The sequence below is a fragment of the Heterodontus francisci genome, chromosome 24, assembly GCF_036365525.1.
Source record: "Heterodontus francisci isolate sHetFra1 chromosome 24, sHetFra1.hap1, whole genome shotgun sequence".
Taxonomy (NCBI): domain Eukaryota; kingdom Metazoa; phylum Chordata; class Chondrichthyes; order Heterodontiformes; family Heterodontidae; genus Heterodontus; species Heterodontus francisci.
The window spans coordinates 49,767,513-49,781,415 of NC_090394.1; the positions used below are offsets into that span (position 1 = coordinate 49,767,513).

General features: G+C 42.7%; 1 protein-coding gene across 2 annotated transcripts in view; it reads left to right on the forward strand.

Moving 5' to 3' along the window:
- Positions 1-13,903, forward strand: part of clcn7 (chloride channel 7) — a 99,901-nt gene that overhangs the window by 64,323 nt on the left and 21,675 nt on the right. For both annotated transcript variants that reach the window (XM_068056154.1, XM_068056156.1), the window contains exons 18-20: positions 3,600-3,651; positions 6,657-6,784; positions 12,644-12,729. In XM_068056154.1, the coding sequence (XP_067912255.1) occupies positions 3,600-3,651; positions 6,657-6,784; positions 12,644-12,729 (266 nt within the window). The remainder of the gene's footprint in view (positions 1-3,599; positions 3,652-6,656; positions 6,785-12,643; positions 12,730-13,903) is intronic.

Genomic DNA, 13,903 nt, shown 5'->3' on the forward strand with positions numbered 1-13,903 from the left:
GATAACATTTGAATTTCTTAATGCATATCTACCTTTTCCAACAAATTAATCCCTAACACTGCTTACTATTGCCTTCTAGCATGAAAGAATTGATTTGTTGCTGTTCATAATATGCTTATTTAATTAATTTGTTTTCTAGTTATCTGGTGAAGTATGGTCTTGCTGCCCGTTTAGCTATGAGTTGAAGATAACATTCAGTCAGGGTTTAACATATCTGTTTTCTGAGCCAGTTCACAGCAGCAGTTTTATTAATGTAATGAGATTTTGTTTATCTGGCTGAACTTTCATTACTTTAGTGACCAGTCCATGGACTAAAAATTAGTTTGTGTCATTTTTTGAGAATGGACATAGTGATTGGCTACCTGCCCACGCCCATTGAGGTGGAGGGAGGCAGCATGCAAATTTGGTGCTGCCTCATTTACCTGATTGTAGCCTTGGTCACAGCGGGGTCAGTACTACTGGTTGCCTGAGTGCTCAGCAGGGGACCGAAAAGCATGTGCTATTAGCACATGGTGCAGCCAGCCTTCACTTAAAAGCAACCTGTCCCTCTTAAAGGAAAGCTGCACTGAACTACAGGAAGTTGCTATTGAATGCAATTGTTGCAATTTTGAACAAGGAAAGTGAAACACCAGCACAGAGAAATCGTTCCACGTTCCTGGATGTGATGCTGGAGGCCTTAGTGGTAGAGGTGGACAGGAGGAGAGACGCCATGGTTCCTTAGGGGGCAGAAGCTGCTCTAGGACTACCCCACCTAGGGATTGGGAACAAGTCACCAGACAGGTCATTTCTGGCATCTGGCCCCGAGGACCTGGCAGCAGTGCCACAAGAAGTCAAATGACCTGATGTGGGTGGTCAAGGTCAGTGAATCCATCTTCACATGACATCTCCTACCCGCCACTCCATCAATACCTCTCCCTGCTCAATGCACCACACCCTCATCACTCACCCATCTGCAGTACCTGGCACTTGAGCCTCATGCGTACATCCAAGTACTTCACCTCCCCCTCACACATGTTCCATTGATGCTAGCCTCGCACCCAGATCCTGTTGCTCCCACATACCTCCAGGTATTCGGTTCTGACAGGCAGTCACCTAAACACAGTGCTACACAATCACTGACCTCCTCCTTTCTCTCTCAGGACAAGGAGGCACACTATATAAGGGAGCAAAGCAGAACTGGCGGGGTCAAGGACATCCGCATCTCCTAAACATATGGCGGAGATAGTTCTCTGCATAGAGGCAGCTGCGACAGAGCCCGTGGCATCTGGCATCGCTGAGCACATTGATGATGTTGGTATATTCCTACTTTATGCCCCTTTTCAACTCCCAGCTCACCCTCATCCTCCTATCTGGCATGATGAGCGGGCTGCAGATTGTGTGATCTTGATCCTTTTACTTTCCACCTCACCCCAACATTCCCCTTTCTAACTTCCTGCTTACAGACACCCAAGAACTGCCAGCTGCAGCAGCCCTAGGAGGAGGAGGAGAGAGCAACAGCACAGCACTGATAGAAGCCTGGTCACTTGATGCGATACTCGCAGCCACCAGCTCAGATACTGGTACTGCATGTACCTTAAAGAGTAGTATAGAGTGGGATCTGCATGTGGGGTCACTGAGCATGAGTGGGGTGCAGTTGCGCTGGGTTCATGCATCAGCTCACCAGAGGGTGAGCTTGCAGAGAGTTCTGCTGGAGGGGAATCAAATGAGGACCTCAGTGGAGTTGCAACTGGAGAATGCTGGTGGGCATACACACCGAGATGCTGGGTGCATTGGCTGGCCTGTCAGACTGTGTCCTGTCACTGTTAAAGAGCACGGAGGAGTTTGGCTCCAACTTGACAGAGGGCATCCTGCTGAGCTTCCACTCTCCGCCGCCTCAGTGCCACTTTCTTGTCATGTTGCACACCCAGAGGCAGTACTACTGCTGCCCTATATCTGTTGCAGCCTTTGTGCCGACAGCTCACAAAATCCTCTGCCTTCCCTGTGAAGTTGCAGCAACATGCTCTACCAAATCCAAGAACTCATCACTGAACCTCCAAAAACATTTAAGGGTACTTTGAGACTTTGTAATAGCATAATTGCTTATTGCTTGCAATTTGGGTGTCTGGCCGTTTAGGTAACGCTGGATCTCTCACAGTTGAACGCTTGTTCTTTGGTTACTGACAGTTGAATACGTATGATGGGCCTGTGTGGTCCAAGTTTGAAGGCAGAGTGTTAAATCAGCCGCTAGGGCTGAGTGACATCACAACAGCATCACTTCAGATGCTTCCAGGACATGCAGAGGACGCCCGCGCTAGTGCCTTTCTCAGCATGGGGTGCTGGCAGCGCAGTGCACCTTACTCGGAGGGCCTTCAGCTTTTGTATCGCTGTCTCCAACAGTGTTATAGGTCCGATTTTCGTGCCCTATATCTTGTACTGCTAGTTTTAGCATTCCTATCCTATGAATTCAGTAAGGAATTTCTTAAATCATCTTGAAAATTAATTATTTTCTTGTAGGTATTGACTTTTTAAAATTTTCCTTGAGAGTAAGGAGTCAGTAATTTAGACTTTTTCCCCAAAGTTGGAGAAACCGATTTGTACAAACCTTTGTTTTTGAGTCCGCATCAGTAAAATGTCACCTATCACCAAGATATCTTCCTCCTTCCTCTAGAACTCTCCTAATGTCTGATTAATACTTCATTTGAATATATTGTAGGATTTTGCTGTGTAAGATCTGAGCCTTATGGGACCAGAGGTCTCTGTGTGTTCCAAAATGAAATGCTTCCATGTAAAATTGATTACAAGACAGGTAAAACTCCAGATGCACTTAAAGAGATAACATGATGGTTTTCTGCTCCACCCTTAACAGTTTTAATGCTAGTTTCTGTCCACTTATTAAACAGAATGAGATTCTGGTCAGTTTGGAATTTAGCTTTCTCGAGCGTGGGGCTCTGGGGAAAATCGACAACCCTCCAGCATTCAAAATGATTTTTTGTGTTGTCGTGAGGAACATTTTGGTGTAGATTTTCTGATTGTACTTAATTAAACTAATTTAAGTGTTATAATTAGAAAATCCAAGCCAGTCTCAGTTGATATTAAGTATCCTAGTTGCCGATCCCTCAATGGGCATGAGTAACTGAGTCATACGGACCTTGGGAGATCCCAGCTTCACTCCTTGATTTTATTGGTAGGGTGCTTAAGTTGACAACAGATTGGGAAAGATGAAATTGCTCTTAGTCTCATACTTCCTGATGGATGTACCTGTATGGGGATTTCAGGCAAGGAAAAGATTGCCGCCTCCCCACCCGTACATACAAACATACACACCGTTGTTGAAATAGTCTGTCTGCAGATGTTGAAGCATGTATGTGTTAAATGGCCACCTGGGCAAGGTGCCTGTGGAGTCCTATCCCAGGAGGGGGAGATGCTTGCAGAGGGGTGATGAGAAAATTGTTGAATACAAAAAAATGCATGACAAAAGGAGGATATTGTATGTACTTACTGTTATTTCTGATGTAGCATGTTAAATTTCATAACTACAGCTGGCTGTAGTTCATGTTTATAAAGTTCAGTTAGGTTTTTGTGCTGGTTTTAATTGGTTTACTTTCTGTTGCACCCCACAGACTTGGGCTGACCCAGGAAAGTATGCTCTGATGGGAGCAGCAGCTCAGCTTGGTAAGTGTGGTACTTGACCAGTGACCTACATACTGGAAAGTTAAGATTTCCAGACTAACAGTCTCGGCATATTAGATAATTTCCTGTTGTATTTCCTATAGCAGGAAAGTAATTTCTATAACAGCCCTGCAGTCTTCAAAAAATTTCCTTTTGCTGTGATCCGGCAAGGAATATTGGCAACAAATTAAATTGTGGAGGATTTTTCATTAATCCCAAAATGCCACAGTTTATGAAATCCGCTCGTATAAAGTGAGCCAAGTGCTTTCACTAGATGGAGGAAATTATTTTGATACTTTTGTTCCCCACATATCTTTGAACAAAAAGTTGTGTTACAGCTAAGTTAACAAATGATTTAGCTATGCTTCAGTGTTGCACAGTTAAATCGTGTTCACAGCACAGAAACAAGTCAGTTAGCCCAACAGGTTCATGCCAGTAAAATAAAAGCAAAATACTGCAGATGCTGGAAATACTCAGCAGGTCTGGCAGCATCTGTGGAGAGAGAAGCAGAGTTAACATTTCAGGTCAGTGACCCTTCATGCCAGTGTTTATGCTCCACACAGGCATCCAACTTCATCTAACCCCATCAATATGTCCTTTTATTCCCCTCTCCCTTTTTTTTTATTATTTGTTCTTGGGATGTGAGCATCACTGGCAAGGCCAGCATTTATTGCCCATCCCCAATTGCCCTTGAGAAGATGGTGATGAGCCACCTTCCTAAACCACTGCAGTCCATCTAGTATAGATACACCAACAGTGCTGTTAGGGAGGAATTTCCAGGGTTTTGACCCAGTGACAGTGAAGGAATGGTGATATAGTTCCAAGTCGGATGGTGACTAGCAAGTGGAGGTGTTCCCTTGTGCCTGCTGCCCTTGTCCTTCGAGGTGGTAGAGGTCACGTGTTGTTGAAGGAGCCTTGGCGAGTTGTTGCAGTGCACCTTTTATATGGTACACACTGCTGTCACTGTACACTGGTGGTGGAGGGAGCAAATGCTTAAGGTGGTGCATGGGTGGTCGATCAAGCGGGCTGCTTTGTCCTGGATGGTGCTGTGCTTCTTGAGTATTGTTGGAGCTGCACTCATCCAGGCAAGTGGAGAGTATTCCATCACTGTTTATTGAGTTTCTCCTTAAAAATGAATCTCTGCTATTCACCTCAATTATTCCTTGTATTAATGACTTCAACATTCTAACCACTCGCTGGTAAAGAAGTTTTTCCTGAATTCCCTATTGGATTTATTAGTGACTAACTTATATTTATGACCTCTAGTTATGGTCTTGCTGACAAGTATAAGCAACTATTCCACAACTATCCTAGGGGAGCATGAGTTCAAATCCCACCATGGCAGCTGGTGGAATTTAAATTTAATTAATACAAATCTGGAATTGAAAGCTGGTCTCAATAATGGTGACATGCAACAGCAATGTGGTTGACTCTTAACTGCTGTCTGAAGTGGCCTAGCAAACCACTCAGTTGTCAAGGGCAATTAGGGTTGGGCAGCAAATGCTGGCCTTGCCAAGTGATGCCCACATCCCATGAAAGAATAAAAAAATCTTTTCATAACCGTAAAGACTTCTAACAGGTCACCCTTTTTGTTTTCTAGAGAAAAAAGCCCAACTTGTTCAATCTTTCTTGATGGTTATAACCTCTCAGTTCCTGCATCATTCTAGTAAATCTTGTTTGCACCTTCTCCACTGCCTTGATACCCTTTCTATAATATTGGAGACCAGAACTGTTCATAAGACTCCAAGTGTGGTCTAACCAAGGTTCTATGCACATTTAACATAAATTCTAGCCCCCTAGAAATGCACCCCAATGCTTGGTTTGCTTTTTTTTAAATTGCCTTATTGACCTTTGTCGCTAATGTTAGTGATTTTTGTATCTGACTTAGTGTATTTGTTTGATTTTCTCCAGCAGTAGTTCTACAGCTACATCTAAAAAGCTGGGCGTTCTCTTCCCTCATACTTAGCTGACAAACATTTTTTGGAAAATCAAGTTTTTCTGTGGCTCAAAGTGGTTGTAATGATGCATGCCATTTTAAGTTAATGGAGGCCTTGAAGTTCAACTGCAGTATGTTGTTTCCTGGCCCCTGTGGGTGAGCGCCCAATCAGAGGCATTCTTGATGCCTGCAATTTGCACAAAATGGTGCTCATCAAGGAAATTATAGTTGGGTCAGTGCTCATCATATGCACTCAATCAGGATTGTACCCAATCAGAAAATCTGAGCTTATGTGATTAATGTAGGGTGGTGGTCATTTCCCAGCATTGTCATTTTATAAATCTTGTTTGAGTTGGAATAGCTACTTACCACAGTTGTTTTTGATAGAACAGAGCAATCATTACTAAAATGGAAGGACTTGGCACTGCTGTAGAACGTAACCAGATTAAAGGCCTGCTCAGGTCTGCAAATGAAACCCGACTTGAGCCCGACAGAACCACATCTGGCATGACGCAACTCGACACAACCACTGGAATATAGTTGATTATATTAAAGAGATAGTGCTCTACCTTGGATGGAATCACTCACTGCAGACTAGTGCGGAGTCCAAATGCACATTTCCCGCCTTGACGTCCTGACTGTCATTGTGCCCAACCTGACCTGACCTGACCTGGCCCGACCTGACCTGAGCCCGAATGCCGGACCCGGAAGAGCGACCCAGCCCAACCCGAACCCGCCACCATGTCTTTGGGCCTGGTCGGGTTCGGGTCGGATAGCCATGCACTAAACCCGATTCTTTATTATTTATGGGAATGGGAGAAAGGAAACAGTTAACATTCAAACTTTTTAACTCTGAGGGAGTTTCTTCTATTAGGAACAATTTGGGTCTTGTTATATTTGTTTCAACAAAATATGTTTACTATGTACCCAAGAAATCTAGATTCACAATATAAAATTGGTCTGTCTTAGAGTCAGAACCAATAAAGATAGTTGTGTGTATGTATATGCGTATAAAACTGTCATGTTCTATCAGATGTAGCTGAGCTTATGGTGCATAACTTTACATTGGCAGGAGGTATTGTACGAATGACCCTGAGCCTGACTGTCATCATTGTGGAGGCTACTGGAAATGTGACATATGGTCTTCCCATCATGTTGGTGTTGATGACTGCCAAAATAGTTGGGGACTTGTGTATTGAGGTACCTGTTTAATTATTTCAAATGTTTGAATATTGAAAGTGTAATTGCCTTAATGAAAAAAATCCTCAAATTAATCTTTTGGTTTGTATAGAGAAGTAAGCTTTGTTTAGAAAAATTAATTTGTTTTAATTGGCAGCATAGTTTGTTGAATTTCAGTTTCCCTGACTTAATAACCGATGACACAAAACTAGGTGGGAATGTGTGTTGTGAGGAAGGTGCAAAGCGGCTTCAAGGGGATTTGGACACATTTAGTGAGTGGACAGGGGAGGCCGTGGTGTGGTGGTATTATCACTGGACTAGTAACCCAGACACCCAAGGTATTGATCTGGAGACATGGGTTTGAATCCCACCACAGCAGAAGGTGGAATTTGAATTCAATTAATAAATCTGGAATTAAAAGCTAGTCTAATGATGGCCATGAAACCATTGTCGATTGTTGTAAAAACCCATCTGGTTCACTAATGTCCTTTAGGGAAGGAAATCAAGTCAATAAAAAGGAATGAAACCGGACGGACCACCTGGCATCGACTTAGGCACCGGAAACGACAATAGCAAACCCAGCCCTGTCTACCCTGCAAAGTCCTTCTTACTAACAGCTGGGGGTTTGTGCCAAAGTTGGGAGAGCTGTCCCACAGACTAGTCAAGCAACAGCCTGACATAGTCATACTCACGGAATCATACCTTACAGATAATGTCCCAGACACTGCAATCACTGTCCCTGGGTATGTCCTGTCCCACCGGCAGGACAGACCCAGCAGAGGTGGCGGGACAGTGGTCTACAGTAGGGAGGGAGTTGCCCTGGGTGTCCTCAACATCGACTCTGGACCCCATGAAGTCTCATGCCATCAGGTCAAACATGGGCAAGGTAACCTCCTACTGATTACCACCTACCGCCCTCCCTCAGCTGGTGAGTCAGTACTCCTCCATGTTGAACGCCACTTGGAGGAAGCACTGAGGGTGGCAAGGGCACAAAATGTACTCTGGGTGGGGAACTTCAGTGTCCATCACCAAGAGTGGCTCGGTAGCACCATTACTGACTGAGCTGGCTGAGTCCTAAAGGACATATCTGCTAGACTGGGTGTGCGGCAGGTGGTGAGAGAACCAACAAGAGGGAAAAACATACTTGACTTTGTTCTCACCAATCTGCCTACTGCAGAGGCTTCTGTCCATGACCGTATTGGAAGGAGTGACCACCGAGTCTGTGCCGACCAACAACCACCCATTTATACTAATCCCTACCACATCCCCACCATTCTCCTACCACCTACCTATGCTAGGGGCAATTTACAATGGCCAATTTACCTATCACCTGCAAGTCTTTGGCTGTGGGAGGAAACTGGAGCACCCGGCGAAAACCCACGCGGTCACAGGGAGAACTTGCAAACTCCGCACAGGCAGTACCCAGAATTGAACCCGGATCCCTGGAGCTGTGAGGCTGTGGTGCTAACCACTACGCCACTGTGCCGCCCCTACTGATGCATTTATACTGTGATTTTAAACACTTGGAATAGTATCCATAGCATTCTGAAACTAGGCATAAGCAGAATGTTTGTGTGACCTAGCCACAGATATGAAGCCTATTACAGTGGTATACACCCCACTGCCTTGTGGACGTCTCGGGAGAGACCAAGGCTGAGGGAGTAAACCCTAACAGAAAATCCGGAGCGGAACCCCATAGGCGGTCATGTGTCACCTTTGGCATGTTTCTGGCAGTTCCTGCAGCCATACTGGTGCCAAACGTCGTGCTCTGCACTCCTTTGGACCCCACCAGAAAGGCCGAGAGGGGGGTTTTGATGACTGGGCAACTCTCAATCTCCATAAATTCGCCCAGGCATGCGCCATGGAGAGGTCACTCCATAGTTGACACACCACTGACCACCTCCAGGCGCTTACCCATTGTCTCTCGAGATAAGGAGGCCAAAGAAGGAGAAGACAGTGGTATAGATTCAAAACTCTTGAGGCTGATCTTGCCCAGGTGAACTAGCAGCCCTCATTGTGAGGCAACTACCTTGTGGGTGATATTTTAGAGAAAAAATATTTTTTTTCAATTACTTATGTTTATGTTGCAAGGTCTTTTCCTTAAGTATTTTTCGGTATAATCCACTACACATTTGGAAATGTTCACTTCATTGTGAAACAAAATAATGGTTAAATGTGGCCTTCTCTCCAGTTTTAGCAGAATACTTCAATGCACAAACCAATATTTAATCCTCTCAATATTGGTCCTAGTTGAGATTAACAAAGTGGGGTCAGTAGGTTCCAGTTACTGTTTGCTTTCTCTCTGTTCTTCCTTTCGTCCCTATTTTCTTCCATGAATGCAACATTCTGAGCTGCTGATTCTTTTCTGATCGCTTGTTAATCTGTTTAGTACTTAATAAACAGGAGATGAGCATTAATGTATAGTTTCAAAAGTGTCTGATTTTCCTTGTCACAATGAAGTACATTGTTCCGTGGTTCATGAATGAGAAACAGAAAAGGGTAGAAATGAACAGCTGACCATTCAGTATCTGCATTGAGCAGAACTGATTGATTATAGGTAGATAATTTGCAGCCTCCACTCGCATAATGATTCTTCCAACTGAGGCAATTGAGCTTGAGTGACAAACAACCCATGACTTCAAAATCTGACTAAATTAGAACTGGTCTTGACTTTCATCCTGCTGAATAAATAGTGATACAGTGTGTATGGCCACAAATAAAATGTCTATTTCTATCCTCTTTCAAAGGAATGTGTTTACCATTTAAGGATTGAGACATGAAGCTTTAAAAATTGTTTATTTTTAAACTGGAAACACAACCCATTGCAAAATAGAGTTTCTGTTTTGCAGTTTAATCTGAGAGAAACAATGGTTCTTTTATTGACTTAATCTGCCAAGTGTTGAATTGCACTCAATGATTATTATAGATTCTGTACTTATACCAGTATTAACAAGTGCAGGTGAATAAATATCACATTTGGAAACGCAATACATATCTCAAATTAGTGTCTGTTTTTGAGAACATGAATTCCTTTCTGTAAAGGGGATTCACAACTTAGTCCTTTAGTACCTGATAAATCACAGCTGCTTAGCTCAGCTTTCTGTACAGTTTGTCAATACTTTTAGTAACATTGGTTGCATTGCTTAGCATGAATGGTTTTTATCTTCATGCATAGGCATAATAAAGCACATTTGCTATTTTAACTTGTAACTAAAGGCCTACTGCCCAACCCGGACCCGACGACGTGTCAGTAGATTGCAGAAATGCTAATGATCTAAGCTTTGATGCTATTTCCACATGGGCTGTAAATAATTAATTTACCTGCTTTAAAAATCACTAGACAATTAATACCCGTTATGTTGGTACATCTTGGTTTGTTTCAGGCTATAAAAAAAAAAAGAGTTTAAGCAATAGACACAGACAGCTAGGTCTGCAATCAGAAGACCATTTAGGCAGGTTTGGCAGGGGAATGCTGTTGGTTAGTTCGGATTTATTCTGTTTAAGTGCAGTAAGATGATTCACTGTAGTAAGATGTCGCATGTTCATGATATGTGAAACTAAGTTGCATTATTAAACTGAGTGAGTATACTAGATTTTGCTCTTTATGCATACTAGCTGTGAAGTAAAACAGCTTAATGATTTATGTCTGGCCTTGTCTTACAAATATTGATTTGCTTTCAAAAGGATTAAAAGTTAATGTGTGAAAGATATGATTATCTGGTTCAGATTACAGGGGATAACTTTGTTGTAATCTTTGGCAAAGTTGTCATGAAACTGATAAAAAGGAAAAGAGAATATGAATGCAAGCTAGCGCAACACATAAAGGTGGACTGTAAAAGCTTATTTAGGTATGTGAAAAGAAAAAGTTGAGCTAGGACAAATGTGGGTCCATTACAGGCAGAGACAGGAGAATTTATAATAGAAAATAGGGAAATGGCGGAGAAACTAAACAATTGCTTTGTGTCTGTCTTCATGGAAGAAGGTACAGAAAATCTCCCAGAAATACTAGGGAACCAAGAGACTTGAGAAAATGAGGAACTGAAAGAAATTAGTATTGATTTTTTTGAGTACTACCTCTTTATTAACTGGATTGAAGGTTGGTAAATTCCCTGGACCAGATGAGCTGCATCCCAGAGTGTTGAAGGATGTGGTTCTGGAGATAGTGGATGCATTGGTGGTCATCTTTCAAAATTCTATAGATTCTGGAAAGTTTTCTGCAGACTGGAAAGTAGTAAATGTAACCCTACTATTTAAGAAAGGAGGGAGAGAGAAAATGGGGAACTACACACCTGTTAGTTTGATGTTAGAAGTAGGGAAAATGTTAGAATCTATCTATAAAGGATGTCATAACTAGGCATTTAGAAAATAATATGATTGGGCAGAGTCAACATAGATTTATGAAAGGGAAATCATATTTGGCAAACATGTTGGAATTTTTTGAGGATGTTACTTGTAGCATAGATACAGGGAAACCAGTGGAGATGGGGTATCTGGATTTTCAGAAGGCTTTTGATAAGGTCCCACATAGGTTAGTAAACAAAATTAGAGCACATTGGATTGGGGCTAATATAATGTAATGGATTGAAAATTGTTTAACAGACAGAAAAGAGTAGGAATAAACAGGTCATTCTCAGGATGTTGCTCGTGGGCTACTGCAAGGATCAGTGCTGGGGCTACAGCTGCTCACAATCTATATCAGTGATTTGGATGTGGGGACCAAATGTAATATTTCCAAATTTGCTGCAATCGTATAGAGTATTGTGTACAGTTTTGGTCTCATCTAAGGAAGGATATACTTGCCATAGCGGGAGTGCAATGGAGCTTCACCAGACTGATAGCTGGAATGGCGGGATTGTCCTATAAGGAGCGATTGAGGAAACTGGGCCTGTATTCTCTAGAGTTTTGAAGAATGAGAGGTGATCTCATTGAAACTTACAGGGTGTGACAGGGTGGATGTAGAATAGGATGTTTCCCCTGGCTGGTCAGTCTAGAACCAGGGGCCATAGTCTCAATAAGATGTAGGCCATTTAAGACTGAGATGAGGAGGAATTTCTTCACTCAGAGGGTGGCGAATCTTTGGAATTCTCTACCCCAGAGGGCTGTGGAAGCTCAATCTTTGAGCATATTCAAGACAGAAATTGATAGATATCTAGATACTAATGACATCAAGGGATATGGAAATCGCACGGGAAAGTGGCATTGAGGTAGATGATCAGCCATGATCTAATTGAATGGCAGAGCTGGCTCAACAGGCTGAATGGCTCCTATGTTCCTAGTTAGTTATTGGGCAGGACAGACACACCCCAAAATGCAAGACACTGTGACCACTTGGGGGATGACCTACCTGAAATCCTATGTTGTTGCTTCTGGGGAAGATTGTGACTTTTTCATTCGGTCTTAAATTTAGACAGTAGCTTCTTCTTGCAAACTAGCACGCTTTTAGAAACTTAGCTTCTGGATCATTGGCAGGATCCATTGGCTTTGGGTTTCGTTTTGATGCTGTTAAGTAAAATGTATGATTTCTTATTTTTGTACTTCGATACACATCTGAAGAACTTGATTCCGTGTTGCCAAGCTTTTCGATGAAGATGCATTGAAGTACTGAAAATAATTAAATTCTGAGTAAAACGTAATAAAATTTGTTTTTTTTTGGTCTGTGTAGTGGCCTTGTGGGGGAGGGGTTCAAGGGCTGAAAAGATTAGCTTCGGAAGGATGTGTTGGGGATATATGGCCAACCTTGGAGTGGATCAATGATCTATCTCGTAATAACATATTTCAATAAGTCATTGACTAATCTACACTTAAACTGTATCAATATAAAGCAAAACATTGATGTACAAAAGTCTTAAACTTTAACAGTTAAGTTGTTTTTGGTTTCAGGGACTGTATGATATTCACATTAAGCTGCAGAATGTACCTTTCCTTGGTTGGGAGCCTCCTGAAAAATCTCATGCTTTAACTGCACGGTAAGAATAATAATTTTGTCCTGTATAGCAAGAATTTCTTCTATATCATGAATGAAGAGAACTTTCGATTGATCCTGGTTTATATAATGACATATCCCTGCTGCTCTTCATTTCAAGTCCTGCCCCTCTCCCCAGTTGCTTCAAATTACAACACTGTGTTCTCTGGAAACTTAAAAAGCAAGGAGGAGGATGACATGAAATTCTTTTTTGTAAAAAAAAAGCAAAATTCTTGTTTTTCACTAAAATCCTGAAATTGCAGGAGCGTGCAATTTGTCGCAAGTTTCTTATGCACATCCATCATTCTATAGGGATGAATGTAAAGATTCTTCTAATCAGCAGTCTCACTTGAGGTGTGCTAATTTTAAACCTGTGCTCTCTAGTTTTGTAATAAAAGCAAGGGGAGGCGGTGGCGTAGTGGTATTGTCACTGGACTAGTAACCCAGAGGCCCAGGATATTGCTCTGGGGACATGGGTTCAAATCCCACCACATCAGAAGGTGGAATTTGAATTCAATTAATAAATCTGGAATTAAACGGCTAGTCTAATGACCATGAAACCATTGTTGATTGTTGTAAAAACCCATCTGGTTCACTAATGTCTTTTAGAGAAGGAAATCTGCTGTCCTTACCTGGTCTGTCCTACATGTGACTCCAAAGCACAGCAATGTGGTTGACTCTTACATGCCCTCTGAAATGACCTAGTAAGCCACTCAGTTGTATCTAACCGCCACAAAGTCTATAAAAAGGAATGAAACCGGACGGACCACCCGGCATCGACCTAGGCACCAGAAACGACAACGGCAAATCCAGCCCTGTCGACCCTGCAAAGTCCTCCTTATTGACATCTGGGCCAAAGTTGGGAGAGCTGTCCCACAGACTAGTCAAGCCTGACATAGTCATACTCACGGAATCATACCTGACAATGTCCCAGACACTGCAATCACCATCCCCGGGTATGTCCTGTCCCACCGGCAGGACAGACCCACCAGAGGTGGTGGCACAGTGGTATACAGTAGGGAGGGAGTTGTCCTGGGAGTCCTCAACATTGATGCTGGACCCCATGAAGTCTCATGGCATCAGATCAAACATGGATAAGGAAACCCCCTGCTGATTACCACCTACCGCCCTCCATCAGCTGATGAGTCAGTACTCCTGCATGTTGAACAGCACTTGGA